Source organism: Geospiza fortis, unplaced genomic scaffold (genome assembly GCF_000277835.1).
Source record: "Geospiza fortis unplaced genomic scaffold, GeoFor_1.0 scaffold147, whole genome shotgun sequence".
In the NCBI taxonomy this organism is placed as follows: domain Eukaryota; kingdom Metazoa; phylum Chordata; class Aves; order Passeriformes; family Thraupidae; genus Geospiza; species Geospiza fortis.
Genome location: NW_005054372.1, coordinates 300,791 through 323,219, shown reverse-complemented (window position 1 = coordinate 323,219; position 22,429 = coordinate 300,791). Strand labels below are relative to the sequence as shown.

Genomic DNA, 22,429 nt, shown 5'->3' with positions numbered 1-22,429 from the left:
CAGCTGAAAATTGCCACAAGGAATTGTAGTATTGGCACTTTCTTTAGTCTTGCATAGGACTTCATATGCTCCAATAAGAATTTCCAGGACTTTACAATATACAGAAATGCCATTTATAGTGCATCTAATAATGCACAAATGCATTGGAATCTTTGGAATCTAATAAACAAGAGGACAAGCAAACAAGCCAAGAAGTGTTCTTTTTTTTTTCTGATCTACTTCTGCACAAAGTGCTGCATGAGGTGGGTCATCTCAAGGTCTCATCTGTATTTTGGAAGAATACCTTCTTCAAAAAGAATCCATTGCCCACAGTTTTATAGCACACATATGGCTCACTCTGAATGGACAAGGCAGACATCATTTATTTATAATAAGGTTTTGACTACCCAAGCTTTGACATACTTTGAAATACAATGAAGCACATAGTACTCTGAATGGTGCAATTTTCATCAATGACATGGAATATTGTTTCCTTCAATTCTCTGTTTAGGGCAGGAACATGACAGCAAAAGAGCTTTTAAAAATCCTAATTTCCTATTAGAGGGTGCTTGGGAAGTTCAAATCAAAACATTTGGCAGAAATTAGTTTTGCTTGGGCAGAAGACTCTCAGCTTTACCATCAATAATCTGCCTGGTTTCTGGCCAGCTTGCCTGTCTGGCTTCCTCACATCTTGAGCTCTCCAGCAGCCCAGGAAGCAGAAAGGCAGATGATATTATGGGAATGCCAAAAACTGGATTCTTGGATCTGAGAAGGCTCAGTGTCTCTGAGTCCTGAAGTCTGTGTAATCAGGTAGTCAGTCTGTCCCCAAGTCAGACTCTGGAAGAGTATTTAGGACTGGCAGAACTCAATTTTTCGTTTTGTGAGACTGTTTCTGACACTGGTGCTCCAGGCTGTGTTTGAACTGCCTCTTTGGCCTTGGATTATGCTGAATGCATTACAGCTAAAAGGGGGAACACACTTTGTGGGGAAGAAAAGCAAAATATTTTTTTTTGGTCCAGGGATACCTGTAGTTACAACTGTAGAATCTGGCTTCTAATGTGTGTTCCATAAATAGGTGATGAGTTTGAAAGGTGAACTTTACCAGTGGCAATTACTGTGGACTCTTCTATGCCTTTCTCTCTGCTTGATTGCATCCATTAGTGATAATTAAATGAAAGATACTTGGTACTTGAAATAACATCTTTTTGTGGAAATAGATGTATTCCAGTGCTTTGTGTTCAATATCAAAGTGCATTAGAGTAATTTTTAAAGGTGTTTTTTTTAGAATTCATTTATAATTATACAGTATTGATAGAACTAAAGAATTTCTGCATCTGTTTATATTTTTGATACATGTACAATGTAGAGCTTGGAACAATTTTTCTAATACTTTACCAAGTATAAAATATTTCAGCTGAAGTCCTTACCTTAAATTTGAGAACACTGAAATGACCAGTCAAAAAAAACCAAACCAAACCAAACCAAAACAAAACAAAACCCCAAAAAAACCCAACCAAACAAACGAAAAACCAAAACAAAAAAACCCCAAATAACAAGACACAACCAAAAAGAAAAAACAAAACAACAATCAATATAAATTAAACCTATTAATGTTGGTATTAAGATCACTTGCTACCCAAAGAATAGTATCTTAGACTCTTTTTTAACATCTGCCAGTACACATTTTTGGCTTGCATACAGATTACATGTAATTTCGCTTTATTCTGCTGCAATTTTATTCTTACTTGGTACTGAGGCAACTGCATTAAAATGTGCACATGTTCAAAAGGGGACTGCAGGAACAGAAGAACAAAAGAATGAACTGGTCATCACAAGTTAGTGACATTTTCTGCCCTCTGAGCTGCCGTTTTCTAGCTTGGAAAACACTGGTGCGTAAACTAAAGATGCCTCTAGATAGCTTTCAATTTGCAAAAATCCCTGTTCCATAGATCATATGTCTGGCCAGCTTTGACATGTTTCTAGAGTCATAATTTCATAGGTGAATGCACTTGAAAAATGTCTTCAGTTTGATAGGGACAAATAAGCTTTTGTTCCACAGCAGGCATGCGTGTCTTATCTTTGTTCCTATTCACAGCACTTTCAATAAACATATTTATTCTGGTCAGTATCAAGAAAATCTAATATATGGTAAAACATATGTTAAAATTTCAGTTCCTCTATACTCTTTTAACTTTGCTGTCACCATTTTTAATACACAATATTTTAGCATGTATACTTAGCTTACAAAGCATTTCAAGATGAGTATGATCAACAGCTTTCCTAATTGCTGACTATGGGTTTTGAGAGATAACTTGCAAAGATTGGGAGAACAGCATTTTACAAATGTCTTTGCAGTACATGGCTGGCAGTAAAGGAACATTTTAAAATTAATAATTTATGTGCCCTAGATATACTAGATTCTTGACTGAACAGAAATAATCATTATCCCCAAAGTCTCCAGTCTAAATCTTAGAAAAGAAACAAAAAATTAAGAGTGGTAGAGACAGATTTATTTAGACACTGTGGTTCTGGTTTATAGTGACTACACTCTAAAATGTATACAAGATAAAGAAGATATAGTTGTGTATGTTTGATTATTTACTGTGAGCCTTGAGAAAGAGGGAAATTTTCAAGGAGATCTGAGAAAATAGTGGAAGAATCAGATATTATGTATATGGGACTAAAGAGAACCTTTCCTGTGATTATATACCCCCATGCCATATGGTCTCTTATAAATGATCATCTTCATATGAAAAATTACTCCCACTAAGGACTATTCCAGAATTTTGCCTCTCCAAAATCTAGAACTTTAAATTTCCAGCCTAAATGTATTCAGCCACTATACCTATTTATTTTTGTGCAAAGACTGTATTGAATTTAAATTCTTCCTTCTTTACTGTTTACAGTCTTAGCAGACCACTGAACAGGAATGGCAATCCAGCTGCTTTTTCCTGATATTTGCAAAGGAGTGGTTTCAAAAGGCTGAAATGCAGGCACAACAACTTCAGATTGCTTGAAATGAATGGCTTTACTAAACTCTGGGTAGAGAAAAGTCAGTGTGACGTGAGAAAGAGAACAGGGAGCTGAACTGACAGAAAAGAAGAAAACGAAGCAAACCCATGGAGAGGTTTTTAATGGTTGTCAAAGTGAATGAGGAACCATTGGGTTTGTTCACTGATGTGGCCACTTTAATCTGTGCATTTTAAAATAAAGAGTATTTAAGAATGCAGCAGAACTCTGATTGTGCCAGATGCCTTAGAGCAGAAAGTGTGTGAACCAACAGAGAAAGCTGTTGCAGTCATTGCTGCCATCATGAATCCCCTTTTGGGGATAACAGCTAAATGGGACAGAACTAGTCCAATTCAGAGGTCTAGAGAACTTGGGGAAACAGGTCTAACTCAGTGCACAGGAGGCAGCAGCCTTTGTTATATCCCTCACTTATTTCAGCCCAGGAAGAGATGCTGCTGACTCATGCTCCATCTTTTACTGTGTGATGGAGCTTGTTTTGTCAAGAAGACCTATTCCTCTCCTTGCCCAAAGGCTCTGTTCCTGTTTATTTATCTAACAACACAAGAAATGTTAAGCTGCTCAGAGTTGTGTGCACCCTTCATAAGTGTCTGGTGGAACACACAGAGCTGAGTGATTCTGCCTGAGAAGTGCAGAATTCAGGTGTTATCCTCTCAAAAGTTTTGTGTAGTCATAGCTTGGAAAAAATGTTTATCCAGGACTGAGTGGCAACACACTGAGCCCTCTGAAGGCATCCCACCTGGCTGGGGTGCCCCAGCATCTGCTGCATTGCTGACCTCCTGGAGCTGACAGCTTGTTGAAATTCAGAGTGGGCTTCTCAAGACAGAGGCAGTCTAACATTCCTCTATTAATAGCCATGTTGACTTGGACTGGATTACAAATGAGTAATTATTTAGGTCAGCACTTCTCCTTTCACAATCTGTGGATTGCAGTGTTTGTTTCTGCTCTTTAAAAATGTTATTCTGTCCCACAGTGGACCATGAAGTACCTCAAATCTAACATGAAGCAAGTTACAGGTGTAGCTGTACATAGATGTGTCAACAAATGTCTCGGTTTCCTCAGCTCTGGCACTTGATCTGCTGATACTTTGAGTTACTGCATAGTCTGGACATCATGAAAAGCTTATGACAGCTCATTAGCACACAAATCTGAGTGAGCCAGCATGGTCTGATCACTGTTCAAGCAGAGGCTGGTTATTCTCATCATTATTATCAGGCCAGCCTCAGTGTCAGTGACACGACATGAAACATTACAGACTGCTCTTCATTGCTGGCATCATTAGAAAAGGTTTTGGCAGCAGCCAGAGCAACAACATCCACAGCTTCTTAGAGTTCTTGTCACTCCTTTGCCTCTAACCTCAGCTGCCAGAGCTGTGATGTGCAGTGAGGGATAACTTCAAAGGGAGCTGCTCAGTAATCATGTGGGTTTGCTCTGGCAGCTCATATCACAGCCCCTGCTCCTTCTCAGGCCTCTGAGGCACATGACCAGATCCATTATTTAGTCCCCCATCCTGTCAGAGCAGGGCGGGTTCTGGGGCCACCTGGTATTCCTGCTTCACTTTCACTAGCCAAAAATATCTTCCATTTTAAAAGCTGTTGATCCACTCCTTGATTTTTATTAGAACAGTATGTGTTGAAGCAGCAATCTTTGTCAAGCAAAACACTTATTAGCAAGACCAGCGATGGTAAATCTGATCCGAGATGATTGTTTTGGAATAATTATAGATGCATTTGCACAGTAATAGTGAGCATAGTGTTATGGCATGATGAGTTGTTAAGTTACATGAATTATACTGAAGCTAATTGTTTAGAGTCCTGATAGCTTCCCTACCCCACAGAGATGATTTTTTAAAAAATTTGGCTCTGATATTTCTGCTTTGAGGAGTAAAATATTTTTAAAGTTCATATTCTTGTGGACTTTTTTCCTAGCTTCTTTTTTAAAGTGAGTTTTAGGGTTGCACAAGAAAACTAAAAAAATTAAAATGTATGAAATGTCATCAAACAGATAGTTGTGAGTAGTGAAGTTGAAAACTGAGCATTCACACATGCTCTGCATACCTTTATATGATATATAGTAGTGCTATACTTCTTTCTATATGGGCTATAAATTAAATAATTCTGCAAATTTTACCCAAAAATTCAATTTAAAAAATAAATTAAACTGTTCACAAGAGATAAAATGTCACTTTAAAATAATCTGAAAAAATTGTAAGTGGTATTTTTTAATGCAGAAATGCAGGTATTATGTAACAATATAAACAACTATTTTTAATATATATATAACAATTCTAACATGGAAAATAAAGCTGTAGGTTTTCAAATTTACCTTACAGCACTGGTAAAAAGAATAATGGAGTCCCTACAGCAAACCACAGCCTTGGAAGTGCCACTGAAGGTAGGGACAATTTTGAATTTCCATTTCTTTCTCAGCCATGCTTAGCTTGGTACATCATCATCATCATCATCTTCATATTAGGAATCTAGAAACAACTATTTTGCTTTTTACTTTAATAGTTTCATTTTCATATTTGCAGTAATTGCTTTTTCAAATTACTATAGAAGTTCCAAAGGAAATTAACTGAAAGAAAGGATACTCCCTTTTGGAAAGTGAGATTGTTGTAGCAATGGATGTGGTAATTTAAAAATCTATTTCATTCACTGCCATGAAACTTCTGTTGGGTGTGGTAGAGTGAGAATTATGTCCCTTTAATATGTGCCTGGCTTTCTAGATGTGCCAGGCATTCATTACTGCCGAAAAAATATTGCAAAAGACCTTTCTCCAGTAATTTTCACTTAGAAAATGGGTCTATTTAACATTTCTGTGTGGATGCCTAGCACACAAAGCAAAGAAAATCACTGGTCATTGCTAAAGGTAGAGGACATCATCTGCCAGACCAACATCTGTAGAAAGTGAGTAGGTCACTACACAGCTATCTATGTATTGGACCTAATTGTAATTACATTATGAAATAATTATGTTTTTCTCTCTACAAAACTGGTACCTGTCAGCTTATGTTGCTTGGTAAAAGGCTAAAGCTCCTGGGAATCCCTAAACTTCAGCGAGCAACAGCCCAAGGGTTTCCAGTGTGCTGACAAATGGAGTGCTTGGTGTTGCCAGGTCACTCACTCAGCAGTAATGCTCAACAAGATTCAGGGACAGAAACAGCTTTATTCTAATTAGTTCAGAAATGGTTGCAACATACAGACTTGTACTCATGGAAACAGTTGAAAAAGAAAACTACTTGATAATTGGTCTTGTATTTCTTCCTGCAGATCTTCTGTATCTATTGCAGAATTCCAGCCACTCTGTGAGGCTTTCTCTGGAGGCCTTGCAGTTACAAGACCCTTTATGAGTCCTTAGGGAGCCCATCCTTCCCACAAAAATTGAGAAAGGATAATGAAGGATATCCAAGATCTAAATTACTCTTTCTGATTCCCATACTGATTTCCCCCCTCACTGTTCACTTAACCTTTGTAAGATTTTACATTCCTGTTAATTAAATGTTAAAAGTCCAGTGACACTTTTTGGCCACACTGGGATTATAAATTTCTTACACTGATATCCCAAGCTTTGCAAAATGCATTTCTGTAGGTGCTTACATTGTACACCTGTGTTTGCCTTTCTTCTTTTGTAACCAATTCCTTGGGAGGGAAAAAAAAGGAGCCACACCTTGGAGTGTTTTCCAAGGTATATTACATTTAAATATTTTTAATTACTGTATTAGATACCTGACATTCATGCTGCTAAAAGGTTCTTAAAAATAATCAAAAATGGTATTATTGGTGGCATATAAAGTGATTAGCAACACTAGAGTCCTTTCTGAATAGGAAAAATTTAAGGAGACTTTTTGGTGCCTTTTTCAGAGGTAACAATGTTCATACTTTGTCTGAGGAAGTCGTGGTCATGAAATAAATATAAGCACTGTAATAGGTTTCTAAGAAAGAGATGTTTACGCATGGTTACTGAGAGTGTTCCTGGTTGCAGGGGTAGAATATCATTTTAGTGTTACATTTTTCAGACTAACCATTAAGTGGCAGAAGGTTTCAATGTCCTGTGGACAAATGGGACATGCCTTGTTATTCACCTCTGTCTAAGGCGTTTTACTGTCACACACTGGCAAATCCTCCTCAATGCATTAAACAGATGGATTCAAGATATCATTCCCATGAGAACAGTAATTCTCCTTTAAACACCAACTATAATAGGTGAAAAGAAACACATTCTTAGACAATAAGTAGTTGTCTGGGGCTTTCAAATATTAGGACTTTTTAGTAGGCAGTGGAAGGATTTGGAGATACACATTTCATTACCCTTGTTTGGTCTCCTTTTCCTAAGCAAACTACTGTGGCAGTCTTGACATACTTCTGCTTGTGCAGGTTAGACTACATCCATCATGGAGATACTTCAGCTTCCTCTGAAGCCTCAAAGAGACATCAATGACAGAGGCCACACAGAAAACATAACATCTGATCTCAGAGAAGAAATTGAGAGTGATCTTTAAAAAAAAGTCTGTTTTTTTGTTCATGTTGTTTACCCTTCCATACAGTAGGAAAATGTCTTTTAGGATTAGAGATGTTGAAGATGAAAAGATTTTTGTGAAATGCTCCTGCTCCCCTTCAGCAGACTTACTTCAACTAAATATGTATTATGTGCTTCCTTATATATGAATATTATTTCTTAATATGGAGAAAAAATGTCACTAAAGTAGAGCACATATACAGTCTTAATGGGGAGAGATCTTTTTCTTCTTTGAGGTAAAGGATCTTTTATCTTTGAAGTAGCTTTTTTTTCCCAAAATATAGTCCATGCTAATGAGGCAGCTTTCATGTCAACAAACTACTGTGTACAACAGCGCCAGAAACTGCAAAACAAACTGAAATTAAGCCAAAGAAACAATAAAAATACCCCAGAACTTCAAAAGTGGGGGGTTAAAACCCTAGTATCTTTATGCATTGCTGACAAAGTTGCTGATGATAAACATCAAATCATCATTTGTAGCTCTTTTAAAAGCATGAGATGAATTTTGCTTTATTGTATTTCTTTCAATTCAGTAACATATTTGCAATTTCAAAACTAAAGGTTACTTTAAATTGTTAAGGTATTTTTATCAGAACTGTAGCAATAATTGAGTATTAATACAAATAAAGAACATTTCACACTGGATAGGCGTGGAATCTGGAGCAGTATCACATCCAAAGGGAAAAGCAAAAATAGTAATCTTGTATATGTGATGTGTTTATTTGTTTAAATTTTTTTTTTCCCTGACAGGTTCCCTTGAAAGTGATTCTCACCACTGGGAAATCATGGGGGTGTATGACAGAATTGCAGGAGATGTAAAGCAGTCATTGGGGATGTTATTCAGTACCCAAACACCTCATTGGCCTGTGCTGATTCCTGGCTGAATCACTAGGCAACAGCGCTGCTGGATCTTTCATAAGCACCTAATACTCTGCATGTGAATTTTTTTACTTCATTTTGTCTGTAGCCCTAGGCAACAGCAGTGAGATAAAACTGGTTTTTACCAGTTCATTGTGTTTCCTTTAGCCAAGGTATCCAGCAGGGAGCTGCTTTTGTTCGCAGCTAAATTACTACATGTAAGAAATGAAACAAGACAGTATTAACCCTTTGGGAGCATCACAAATATATTTGAGTTACACAGATGTTTAGACTTTAATGTTAAATATTTTGTGAAGTGCTTGTGTAGAAATACTTATAAGCTGGCAGTATTTGGACTGTGTCAGATGCTTGACTGTTGTGTTCAGCTTATTTTATATATTGTGAGTAGAATGTACTGCTTGGTGTTCATCACATATTAACTGTCCCATTCCTCAGACTTTTAGAAAAAGAGTTAATGAACTTATTTCTTGTCTAGAATTTTGGAGCAAAACAGATAAACAAAAGTGGAAGCTTAAATGTATTAAAAATAAGGACATTGTTGTCCATTCAATTAATTTCAAACTGAGTTTCACCATAGCCTTAGCATACTGTAGACAAAGTATGACAGTTTTGCTAATCTATTATTTTTATTACTGATATAATGACAAATATTGTTTATATTAATTTTAGGATTCAGCCTTATCCTTTTTTAGGATTCAGGCTTTCACTACAACGTTTGGATTTTTTATTAATAATTTGTTTTTCTGTAGAGTTTATTCTTCAAATGAGATTTGTTTAATAATATTACTGTTTTACAAATTCTGTCTCTGTGCTTGTGGAATATGAAATTGTCCTTGAAGTCTACTAATTATTCAGAAGTTAAAGTCAAGCACAAAACTTTTAAGAGTTGTTCGGTATGTTTCAGCATTAGACTTCAAATTATCACAGTAATACAATTTAAATTCTAGAACTGTATGATTGTAAAGACTTTGCAGCATTTTAATTTGTATAATTAATTAATTTTACTTTGCACTTAAAGCCATTAAACTATTAAACATTGTTTTCTTATGTTGCTTATTAATCATACATAACCTGTCAGCTGACGTGAGTCAGTCGTTTCTAAAAATTGATTCTTATAAAACTGGCATTGATCATGTAAGCCAAGTCAGAACCTGCTGCACATTGATTGGGGTCAGATTTTGGCAGGGGGATCCAGCCTGCATGTCTGTGACACCATGCCAGGTGCTGAGAGCAGGGGCTCTGATCCCACCTCTCCAGCAGAGAGGAGGTTGCACAAGTTTCCTTCTGTTTTTTGCTATTTTCAAGCCCTCTGTGTTTGCAGTGGCATTGAATAAGTGTGAAATGTTCTGTCTCATCTCTTTCACTCCTCTTGAAGACCTACTGGTTTTTGGAAGCCTCTACTAACTAAGCCCTGTTTCTGTAACACTGCATTGCTAACTTTCCTACCATATGGAGCAAACAATAATTTTTGGTACTTTTCCCAGCTGATTTTCACCTTGTGCATTTTTCTTTACAATTAGATGGATGGTGCATTTTTTCAAGCCCCTTCAGCCTAACAGAACCCAAAAACATGCTTAAGAACAAAAAGAACCTCAATCCACTTGTGTGAATTGACATCTGTTCAAACCTGAAGCTACAGAACTGCAGAGGTCACCATACAAATTTTCAAACACAGCCCTTCACAAATGACTGTCAGTCACAGTTCCCCAGACATGTGCACTTTGTGTAGGTTGTCATACAAGAGGCAAAGTTAATATTTTATTCTCCTTGTGTCACAGTTTCTTCAGGGTTTTAAATTCCCAAAGAATCAGCTAACAGAAGGAAGAAGGCCAAGCAGTAAAGCACCACTTTATCACAGGTGTCCAGGGGCTCATTCTGTGTGCACTGCTGCGAGGGCAAAAGGCAAACTGGCATAATTTTGGAGGATTGTTGCCGACCAAGTCTTGAGACTTGGTGAAGTTTGTGTCCCCCCAGCTTGCAGGATACATACCATGAACTTGGGATATCATTCCAATGCTCCAAATTCTCCAGTAAAGAAACTGAGAAGCTTTCTCCACTTGAGAAAGAGTGGTGTTTGCAATTCATTTCCCAATGACGTCCTCTGGACAAGGCATCAGTTTTAGCTCACTTGTGTGCTGATCTATGTATAATTATAAAATCTGTGCAGTACAGTTTTTCCAAACCTTAGTTGAGGTCTGAATCTAAAGAGCCATTATAGGAAGCAAGGCCAGTCCCAGCCACAGATTTCCTCCCAAATAAATATAGGTGAAAATATTCAGTATTTGATGACTGCCTTGAATTCCTTTGGGTAGCACAATAATTTCACACCACAGAACTCAAGACCCTTATTATAATAAATAACCACCCTGTCAGGTTATTTTGGTTCTGAATGAAAGGGACTTTAAAACATGGTTAGGCTTGAGCAGGAACAATCATAAGAGCACTTTTACATCCTTAAAGCTCTCAATTTGGTCTCTAAAATGATTCTGTTTTCCTCACAACCTACAAAGAGGCACTGGCAGAGCAAGAAACAAAACCTTCTGTTTGAACTGCAGAACCCTACAAAAGTACTGATCAATGAGCATGGGAAATCACAAAATAAATGGGCAGGGGGAAATAGCTGGTTGTGCTTAGTTCCAGATATCCTTTGTGAGCAGGAATTTCATTAATTGATTCTCTGAACACAGTAATAACACCCTTTTAAACTGATTTGTGTCTGGGTTTAATTTCAGGCTTGTCTTTGATGGCCTGAATCTTCCTTTAGTTCATCTGTAAATCTCTTTGTTTGCCATGTGAAGTAGTGGGGAAAGAGCACTGTTTGAAAATACTTTAGCTCAGTGTCTGTGGGAAATGGAACAGCTCAGCTGTTTGCTGGTGTTTGCATGGGATGGCATGACCAATACTTCCCTGCTTGCAAATCTTGTCATGTCTACATACAACTGTGGGACAGCAGGACTGATCCTCAGTGCTGGTCTAACTTGATAATAACCGTAGCTCAAACACTGACCTCAGATTTTAGGTGAGCAAGACATCTTAAACATGGGGAGGGAAAAAAAGTGTGTTTTTGAAAAGTAAGAGTAGATTAAGAGATTGAATCTACTAGATCACCCAGGACATAGTTTTATTCATGTTAATGATTAAGAAAAAGCCCTTAAAAATAAAATAATTTCATTTTTTGGGAGTCAGCAAAACCTATTCCTCTCATTTCATGTTTAATCTGATTTTAAAAGGAGGCCAAATAAGGTTGGCTCAAGGTTGTTGAACAAGGTTCAAGGTTGAAACATCTTTTCTTGCTTCACCACTAGAAGACCAGACTGGACAAATCTCTGAGTAGCCTCTTTTTGACCTCATAGCTCACCCTACTTTGAGCAGGAAGTTGGATTGAAGACCTCCTGAGGTCCCATCCCACCTGAGTTTTGGTCATTGCTCAGTTAGACAACAGCAATCACCTGGGTGGAAGACAAACCAGAAATTCCCTTTAAACATTCTGCTGCACCACATTAAGCATATAGTGCCATTCCAGAAGAAGCCCCATAAGTGTTTTGGAATTTGCCTTCCCACCTGTGTTGCCTCATTCTGTGCCAGCATTTACTATATTCCCTGGCTCACAGGCTCACTTTTGGCTGGCATATTTCCTTTTGGTATTAGCACATTGTCAGAAACATTCAGGGAGTGGAAAGGAATAGTTTTTTTCTGCCATTCTGCAATGGTTTTAGTAGAGACTTCTCTGGGTTTAAAATCAGTTGCAACTGTGCCCTGTCTTTGTCTTGCTGGGAAACATCCCCAGCCTAACAATCAGCTCATCCCTTCTGGAGACAACAGCCAGACTGTTCTCACTGGTCAGCTGGTTCTCTTGAGACATATTTGAAGTGCACTTCTACCACCTGGTTCTATAAGTCCCTTTTTTGTTATCAAGCATGTTGTTATGATCTACTCTAAGTCCAGGCAATTTTTTATGCTGTCTGCTTATGTTTTGAATTGTGGAGGTCCAGCTTCCAGCCAACGTTTGCACATTTTTTGTGCACTTTTCCATGTCACCTTCTCCATTCAAGGTTAATTAGTTAGACGATTTTTAGCTCCTTTCTTCCTCAACTTTTGCTTCTTACACTGACAATTTTCCACTGCTAATCTTTCCTCCCACTCCTCATAGATGCTGTTATTATTTCTAGTAAAAATCTCACAATTAGTTATCCACAAGTTTAAAAAAATTGCTTATATTTTTACCTCTAATCTTTGTGCCCTCAGTTCATTCCTCTGCCATTTGGTATGACATTTGCATTTATGGCATTTTGGAGACTGTTCTCTGGATAACTATATTTTTATTGTTATTCATTTCATGATCAATTTTTCCAGTCTATCAGAAATTGACTGTAGAAATCCTCTCTGGTTCCCCCCCTCCCTACATTTTTTGGCAGCTTCATCTGCTGTGCACACTGAATTTCTCACATCTAATTATTCAAAAGTGCCATGCATCAGATTACAATCCTATTTTCCAATTTGTGTGTTAAGCAGAGTACTGTAGTTGCAGGCTCCTGAGAATCAATCTCCATCCTCCCCAAGAGTGGCTGCTGCCTGCTGCACTGCCTTTCTCTACAGAATTGGCTGAGACAAAATTAAATATCTCCCTGGGTTACTTGGCCTCTCTGCACTGATCCATTAGTCCACATCCAGCTGAGTCCAGAAATTGGTTAATTGCTGATTTATCCTAAATGTTTTATTGGTATCTGGTTAGGTGAAGAAGACAAGTGTCCTCAGGACTTCTGCCAGATATTTTTTCCCTCTCTTTTTAACTCAGAGCCTGTTCAAGCTGGTGATTGACTCCAAACTGCTTGTGAAAGACACCTATAAGAACTTCATTTCTTCACAATGAATAAATTCTGCAGCAGTTTGAAAGCTGAGCCACCCTACTCTCCTGCCAGCAATCCCCATCTCTGTTTATCTTCCCATCCATTCACTTGAACCATGATGTTAAATTAAATAAGCTTCCCAGGGAGGTTTTCCTTTAAATATAATGAGCTTTTGTAACATATGAGCTGGGAGAAGTCAACATCTTCCCTTGAGGCCTCTGGGTCTCAGATGAGGTTAAAAAAGTGTTGCAAATGTTGGGCTGTAGTCAAACTCTCTGGCTGCTTCTGATACTGCGGCTTGTGATAGATTTGATTTTTCTTCCGGAGCTGATTTGTTTTTAGTCCTTTCACTTCTTCTCATACCTGACCTAAAATTTAACCTTCTCCTGGCATTATCCATATCCTTTAACACCTTCCATTCCCTGGAAATCAGGTTAATAAAAACCTCTTTAATTCATCCCACACCTCCAGTCTGGGTAGACATTTATCATTGCACAACAGACCAAATATTTTTCTGCAAAGAATCATATATTTGTTTCCTGGGAAGCTCTCGAATCCTGTTGATATTGCTTTTGTACAATTGAAATCTTGTTTTAAATCCTTCTGGCCAACAGGTTTATAATTCAATAGGATTTTAACACAATGGAATATTAGTATAAGATGAATATAAAGAAGTGAGGATAAATGCAAATCTTCACACAAAAGCAAAACCAGTTAGCTACCCAAATGTAGGCACCATATTTCCTAAACTGTAGGGAACAGCTAGTTAGGTCTCAATTTCAGGAAAGGACCTGGGGATCTGAAGGTGTTTGTAGAAGGATCAGAAGTGGAATAACCAATCCCTCCACTCACTTCAGCCCCAGCAAGGTCTCAGTTGAATGCCCTCCCCAGTTTTCAGAAGTGCATTTCAGAAAATAGATGGAGCAAAAGGAATCCATGGGCGACCAACAGGAGTGATCACAGCTATAGACAATATCACCTGTGAGGAAAGGCTGCAAGAATTTAAGTCAATTAATCTTGAGAAGACTGAGGAGAAATTTAAAAGGATTCATCCAGTATGACATAGGCTGTCATAAAGGTGGCAGTGAACTGCTCCATAGGTCCCCTGGGGATAGAATGAGGAGAGAGGGGCTTAAATTTCAGCAAGGTATAACTAGGGGAGATGTTAAGCAAGTCTTTAAAAAGAATGCTAGATATAATTGAACATTTGGATGGACTTGAATAGAGCTTTCAGGTATTTATTACTATGCATTTCTAGAGCAGGATTGACCAATACACATCACAATATACTTATGCTTCTTTGATCCTTCTTCAGTCCAGGGGCAGAGGCTGAGCAGCACGTTGGGATCCTTTCCAACCCTCCTGCCTTCAGAGAATGCACACACAGCAACAGAAAAGCTGCCATTGGCTCTGCAATGGCACCAGCAAACAAGACCCTGAGTTTCCATCCACGTGCAAAATGAGGGGGCTTCCAGGGCAATGTGTGTTACAGGTTCTGGGCAGACTCTGTACAGCATAAGAGCAAATAAAACTCCCTGCCACTCCTCTCTGTGAATCTGGCCCCTGGGGACAGGAGTAGAAGGAACCAGCTCAGATCCTTCCCAGCCTCAGTTATTCTGTGAGTGCACACCAATGCAGAGGTGAAGCACCCTGCTTTTCTGCTGGCTCATTCCCAGCCAGAGTCCCACCTGGGCCAGCTCTGCAGTCTGCCTGGATGGCAGTGCCAGGTTCTTACTTGCTTCAGAGAAAGAACCCATAATGGTGTTTTTTAATCACTGGAGCTTTCTTGGTATGGAGAAAACTGGGATTTTCTGATGAAGCCTGTCTCAACTAGTGCAGAAAGATTTTTCTTCATACTGAAACAAAATAGTTGAATTCTGACCTGCCCTTGATTTTAAAGGATCTTCATCTTTTGATCAAGCAAAAAATAATAGAGTTCAAACTCTCTAGACTTTGTTGTTTTGCTATCTCCCCATACATCTTCCTACTTACCAGTGTTCGTGGCCAATCCCTTATGGATAACACATTACAGGAACCACTGCATCAATTCCTTATGGATAACATGTTACAGGAACCTCTGCATCAATGTGGCTGTGCAAGCTTTATTGGGGCTGGCTGAGGACTGCAGACAGGACTCCTCTCCATAGGTCTTAAGGAAGCACCTTCAGCTGTGTGAATTGAAACTTGATACAACTTTTATCTGTATCTTTGTTGGTGACTTCCTGCTCAGCTGTTGAGGTTTTGATACATTTCCTTACCCAGGATCATGCCTTTCTATGTGACATATGTATACAGCATGTACATAACTCTGTGGTTGTTTAAACACAGCAATTGGGATACACATTAGGGTCTTTTCTCTGAAACAACATAAAAGTTAAGTCCTAAGACAGAAAACACTATTCCCAGGGTGATTTGCAGGCAGCTCCTTAAGATTAACCAAAGTTTGTATTCATCAGTCTTCCGTGTCTTTCAGTGTTGGGCAACACCTGAATTTTTTAATTCATGAAAAATATTATTTTCAAGTATCTAATATGTTTAAGGCACACAGGGTTGACTTCAGAGGTGATTTTTCCCTCTGCTTCAATTTTGAGGAAGACATGCCTCTGCAAGCTCAAATCACAAAATGGGCATAAAGGTTCATAGTCCCAAATACTCCTCCTGGTGCATTTAGTAGAGCTCATCACTGAGAGGCATCTACAGGTTGGTTTTCTCTGACTGGACACTCTCTTCAGAACTATTTCTGTCAGTTCACTTGGGAGCTTGAAAATAGCAAACCCACACATCTGTGGCTTACTCAAAGGTAAGCATGAGCCTGTATCCTTTGAAAGCCTCAGCTCTAGACAGACATGATCAGGAATGTGTTGGCTTTTGTGTAATAAGTGCACCTTACCCTTGAGGTTGGCCAAAATTGTGTTTGTCTATCCCAGCCCACCGCAGCACCACCCTCCATTTCCTGCTCATGTTCCTGGTGTGTCCATCCTTGCCATGCAGGGAGGGGACCTGCTGAGCTGAGCATTTTATCTTTGCTTATCTGGAAGTCCAGCTTGGGTCAAATGAACTTCTGCCCCTTCTTTTCATCACCTGCTAGTGTGAGGATTACTCAGCCTGACAGGAGTAGCAGGAGCTGGCAGACGGTGTCACACAGCATTTTTAGGAGCAGGTATACACTCAGCACTCCCCAAAATGCCTAAGACCTGTCCCTTATTTGCCAGCCCTCTGAATAACCAAGTAGCCCAAAACCTGTGCCCAGGGAAGTGATTGATTCTGCCCCTCTGGAGTTTAGGTGCCAGCTTCTGGGATTCACTTCCTTGTGGCTGATATCCATGGCTTTTTGTTCAAGCATGAGGAGGCCGTTCCTTCCTTCAAAAGGCAGGCAGAGCAATGGATGCTGCTGCTGCTCCTGTCCTTTTATCTACAGAGTGTAGGAAGCCTTTCTCCCTGAAAGGCTTTCAGCATCCACCACCCACAGGAATGCACAAATCACCAGATTACAGGATGTTCTGCTGAGGAGCTTTCTGTGCTCCCTCTTGGGGCTGGCCACTGCATTTGAACTAATCAATATTTGTAAAAAAAAAAAAAAGGGCATGACTGTCCAGCCTCCAAGGTACTGCATCCCACAGAAAAGAGAAAAGCCTGGCCTCTGTCTCTAGGGTTCAGTCCAGGCAATGCTTCATGTTTCTAAATATGTCTTTGTCCATAGGTATACCCCAGTGAAATCCCTTCCTTTTGCCCTTGGGCTTTCTACTTTTTTCATCACTCCTGAATTATGGGTCCTCCAAGTCCTTCTTCATGCTCCACACTGGGGTTACAGAGCCAGGAATGTGCTTTCTTGTCCCTGCTTCCCCTCCATCATCTTCTGACCCAACAGTGGGCATTTCAGCTATTTTCATGTGGTGTCTTAGCCTTAAAACTCCTTTCTAGATTCCTCATATTTCAGTTATTTCAATAGATTATCTTAGCAGCAGGTGTTATTCGCTCCCCATCCCACTCTACCTCCTGCTTTTTTTTGCTCATTGATACTTCTGTACCTAACAGTTGCCAATAACTTTATTTTTACTCCTTACTCCAAGGACATTTGTCCTTGGCAACAGCAAAGTCTCTTTTTTCACTTGTGGGTTTGGTTTTTTTTTTGTTTTTTTTTTTAAATTTCCAAATCTGCCAGCTTAAAACATTGTCCTGTTTGTGGTTCATTTAAACACATTAGTCATAGGGAGGAAACTGTGGAATTGAAATCCCTTTACTGCCTACATGAACCTCACATTGTAGGCTAAGTGTTTAATCTTCAGATACTTCCTTTTCCTGCCTTGGAGAAATGGGGAAATAAGCCATCAAATTGCCTGGTTCATAAAGCCATTGGACTAAAAGTCAATTTTGAAAACATTTCTTGATATACAGTTGAAAAAATGTGGGTTCTCTTCCCCAAAAACTAGTGAAATGACAGAATTCAGCAGATAAAACTGAGCCTAAAGGAAACCTGCATGGAAAACACTCAGTTCAGAAAGTATGGAGATGCTCTGAAGAAGTCTCTGTCTTTCTGCTTCCCACAATTAAGGAACAGGAAAGTTTTGAACCCTTTGGTACTGATAACTGAACTTGGACATCACTGCAGGGGTTCAAGATCTCAAGCCTGCTTTGTAATTTTAGCATCTGTGAGAGGTTTAGAGAAGAACCACAGCTCAGACCAGCCCTCCCAGTGTGTATCTTTAAGTGCATCATGATTTCTTGCCTCAGGTTCTTTGTAATTTCATCTGAGCCATCTGTCCACCACTACTATTCCAGACAACTTAGTGCTTACAGGCCAAGGCATTCCTTCTCACAGTGTGTGCTGGGATAGATCTCAATTTTTGCTTACAGAAAAATAAGGTTTTCAGATCACTTCCTCTTGGAATGATCAGTGATGCTCTTATTCCCTAAGGCTGTGGCACAGGACTGTGAAAACAGAGCCTCTGGCAGTGCTACCGCTCAGGACACAAGCATGGAACCATTACTGAGGCAGTCTGTATCAAACATTTTATGGGAAGTGTCTTATCTATTTATTTCTGTTTTCCTTAGACTCTGCCATGCCTTGTCTGTAAAGACAGATCTTGAGACACCTGCACAGAACGTGGCCTTTGACAATCCCCCACAAAGCCACCTGTGCCAGAGCCACACAGATTTTTCATCTCTTTGTAAACTAAAACAAACCAGCCCCTTTGAAGGCCTGGCATTGTAATAATTGGGGTGGTTTGTGTGTAGAAGTCATAAATAGGTGAGCAGGATAGACAAAATGCTTGGCATTTATAATTTAAATGTCTAACTTTGGTAGCACTCCCAGAAATAATAATTAGGTAGGAACTAAATGGCTTTCTTTAATTAAAACATTTTGCCAGGAAAATAACACTAGTAGGTAGCTCACTTCCAAGAACTTCACGTCCCAATAAACTGACCAAGGGTTACTACATTGAATTTCAGCAAATGCCTCCACACCCATGGCAGGAACTCCCTGTCAGTGCAGTTTGGGAGGCTCAGTGATGGTGGAGCAGCAGAGAGCACAGTGTGGGCTGCAGGAGCACTGGGCAAGGTCCTGTGGGGAGCTCTGCTCTGTTACTGCCCTGCCCTAACACCTCCCAAGGACTCACAGGCCCAGAGGAATTCCTTTAAAGTCCCACTCCGTGGGCACTCCTGAAATGAAGAGGTGAAGAGGGGCAAAGATGCTGTGGCCCATCTTTTAAAAGGCCTGCAATGGGCAGAGGTGACCCCACCACGTTTGGGAGCTGCCTGCTGAGGATGCTCTGCAGCTGCAGCCACGCTGGTTTAGAGCATCTTGCTCAGAGCAAGAGCCACCAGTGAAAGTGCTTGGACTTGTCAGCTCTGCAGCGTGAGAATCACACAATCTTTATCAAACTCATTAGCTGTAGGATGAATGTAAAGAGATTTGTGTGACATTCTCTAATTTAGTGAAAAGGGAACAAAGAAACAAGATTAAACATTATTCCTTACCTCGACCTGGTGTTTCAGCTCACACAGATTTCCCACAACGCCAGACATGAGAGCAAGCAAAGCTCTCTGGGCAGCCACTGGGTGATGGCAAAATGAGCTCTACAGCCTCCAGTTCTGTGTAGCTGTTAACATCCAGGGAGTAGGAGGCTGTTGCACACCCCTGGTAAAATAACTCTTCAGTTTAAACACAAAACTCTTAAATTTTTTTTTCTGAGAATGAGTTTTTGAGTACAGGACACACTAGGTAAATTATTCTATACCTGCATGCTGGAAGTGTATGAGGTTCACAGCTCTTACCCATCTGACACAGCCTTTTGTAGGGCCTGAGCTTCTGTGCTGTTTTCCCTTAAGACTTCTTTACATATGCAAAAAATACTGAAAATCTGTGTGGAAGCTCTGGTGACAAATCCTTTGAGACTCTGACATGACGAAGGAACAAGCCATCTCAATGAATAATTTTGCAGTTTATTAGCATAGTGAAGTGTTTTGATTACTTTTGCTTAAGTGAATGACAAAGGAGCCCTTTTATCACATACCCTGCTCATTTCACTATTATTTGTCCTATTGAAAGCTATCTTTTTTTTTTTTTTTTCCAATTAGGCACAGGCATAGCAAATTCTTAGGACCAGAGGTGTTATGACACTGATATTAATTAAAAGGCTACTATAGAAATAATAGATAATAATGTGATTAAGCTGTGTGTCTCAGATGTTCAGAATCTAGGAAAACAAACAATCCCAGAGGGGGAAAGGATATTTATATTTTAGCCTTCATAACTTGCAAGTGCTGAAGGTATCTGTGTGACTTGTTCACGTTTGCCATGCAAACAGAGCATACAATAAATCTTAATGACTCAGCACGAGAGTAAGGGAGAAGACAACAATATTTCTTACCTCTCCAGCTGGTAAACTCTCCCAGAGCACTGCTCACAGCCTGGCTGGGCTCACTTCAAACATCTAAACACAGGCTGTCTCAAATGATAGTAGATCCTCATGTTTATCCAGCTGAATCATGTCCTTTGTGCTTCTAGAGGGCATTGCTGTCCATATCAAAATCTATTGTGTTTCTGTTAGAAGGAGTGTGAAAAAAACAGCCTCTGCCTTCAGTAAATGCTCAATTTCTGCAAGTCACAGGGAAGGAATCTTGCCAGGCTGCCCAAAATCTCAAATACTGGTTTTAAACACTGTAATAGAGCTGAAGCATGAAGGGGAATTGCAGTTCTCCTCCCCAAGGCCAGACTGAAGGCGATGGTGTGTGATAATCCTTGGTGTATTAATTGACATTTAGGAGACTAATACTGCAATAATAAAAAGTTCAGATCTAGCATCAGTGAGAAACACCTCAGCCTTGTGAAAATTTAATAAGCTATCATGGATATTTTCTGCAGTTTAATGTACCCAAGTGCCAGCCATACAAATTTTTCCTGTCTGGGAACCAAACTGGAAAGTTTTCACACTATTGTATTTGTAGAAACTAGCTATCAGGTTGATTTTTTTTCTATTTTCCATTCTTTTTCCCTTTTAAATTTTTTTTATTTGTTCACCCTTTTTTTAGTTCCCCACTTTTCCCAAGACACTGATGTCCCATCTAACATTGTCTGAAACAGAATCTGATGAACAGAGCTACTTTTTTATTTCTCTGCATTAACCCCTACAAAACTTAATGGGAATGAAGAGAGGGATAGGTGAGTATAATTTTCCCTGTCATTTGAATTCCATTCACCACACCTGGCAATGCAAAAGGAGGATCTCCAGTTCTCCAGCTGGGTTCTTTCTTACAGTGGGCTCAGTGGGAGAGCTGGGTATATAATAATCATTCTTAAGAGAAAAAAAAAGGCGTCTTCATTACAGAAATATATATTTATATATACATTTATATGAGTTTTTATATGAATTGACATACATACAGGCTAATCATGGTGCTTTAGACATCATTCTTGCATTAGAGAGCATTTTGAACAGAATGCTAATCTCTGCAATGGGAGGCAGAATCACAGTGTGTTTTTCCCCTGTGGTTAACCTTGAAGTTATTTTAGGTGGGTTTTTCTGGGTGTGCTGCCCTGAAATGGAAGGAAGAGCTGTTCCTCTGTCGTGCCCTCGTGTCTGTGAATACCCACGAGGGGATGTGCCCACAGTGGCAGCTGCACACAGAGCCCTGCTGCCCCTGCCACCCCTGCACTCAGAGGCACAAAGTCTCCTGGGCTTGGAGCCTCTCACCCACCTGCTGGGCTGGAGGGAAAATTCAGCTCTTTGTGCAGGTTTGACATTCTGCATGAGGCCATTGTTCAGGGCGCAGGGTTGTTGTCAGACCAAAGCAATCCAAACCCTACAAACACCTCTTGGATTGCTCAGCTCCTCTATCCATGAAAAAAAAAAAAGTAAATCAGTATGTGAAGAGAGCATCCAATCCTAAATTCATTCCCTGGGGTGATCTTTTTGGGTTTCAAGGCTGAAGCTCCCCCTTGTAATGACTCTCCAGCAGGTTTGAGACCGCTCGTGCTTTAAGAGCAGGAGGAGAAGTTCATCACCATGGGACTGGAGGGTTCTCCACCTTCCACACTTGGCAAAGGCCAAGAGCAGCATTTGTAACCATTTAGTCATCCCTCCCTCAAACACTCCTTGATGTTTCCACAATTCCCAGGGTGGGGGAAAGATCCATCCTTCCCATTTGGTGGCTCCTGGTCCAGTACTGAATCCTCTTCCCCTTGATGCTCTGCCCAAATATCTTCCTAGTGCACATTATTTGGAGGTTTTTCTAATGGCCCACTGACTTCTAGCATTTCTTTCTGTTCCTTAAACTGCTCCAAAAGAAGTCACAACCTGTAAGACTTATGCATTTACTTTTTTGGGTTTTTTTTCTTTACATTTCCACAAAGGAAAAAGCACAGAAAATTAATCTTGGAAGCCAATCTCATCATACAGATCTTTCCTGTTGAGAAACATGGCCTCTTCAGCTGAGAAGGATGTAGGATCTTCTGTTTTTACAAGTAAGTCCAGCAGCTCTAAACCAAAATGGCCTCTAAACAACAGAATTGAAAAACTGATGTTGATTCTAAATGGCTGTTATTCAGGGCTGCTGCAAGGTAAAATATGAGTGACAACATAAAACAAATAAAGAGGAGTGAAAGGTAATTCAGTTTGCTGTAGTCTTCCTTTCTTCCATTGCACTTCTCTCTCTGCAGAGAAACACAAAGCAGCTCT

The 22,429-nt window shown here is 39.6% G+C and overlaps 1 protein-coding gene across 1 annotated transcript in view; it reads left to right on the top strand.

Annotated features, from left to right (window-relative positions):
- Window positions 1–9,062, top strand: part of POLN (DNA polymerase nu) — an 81,946-nt gene extending 72,884 nt beyond the window's left edge. Inside the window, exons 21-22 of the mRNA XM_031060065.1 lie at window positions 5,339–5,400; window positions 8,275–9,062. Of these exons, the coding sequence (XP_030915925.1) occupies window positions 5,339–5,400; window positions 8,275–8,343 (131 nt within the window). The 3' untranslated portion in view covers window positions 8,344–9,062. The remainder of the gene's footprint in view (window positions 1–5,338; window positions 5,401–8,274) is intronic.
- Window positions 9,063–22,429: the final 13,367 nt, after the last annotated feature.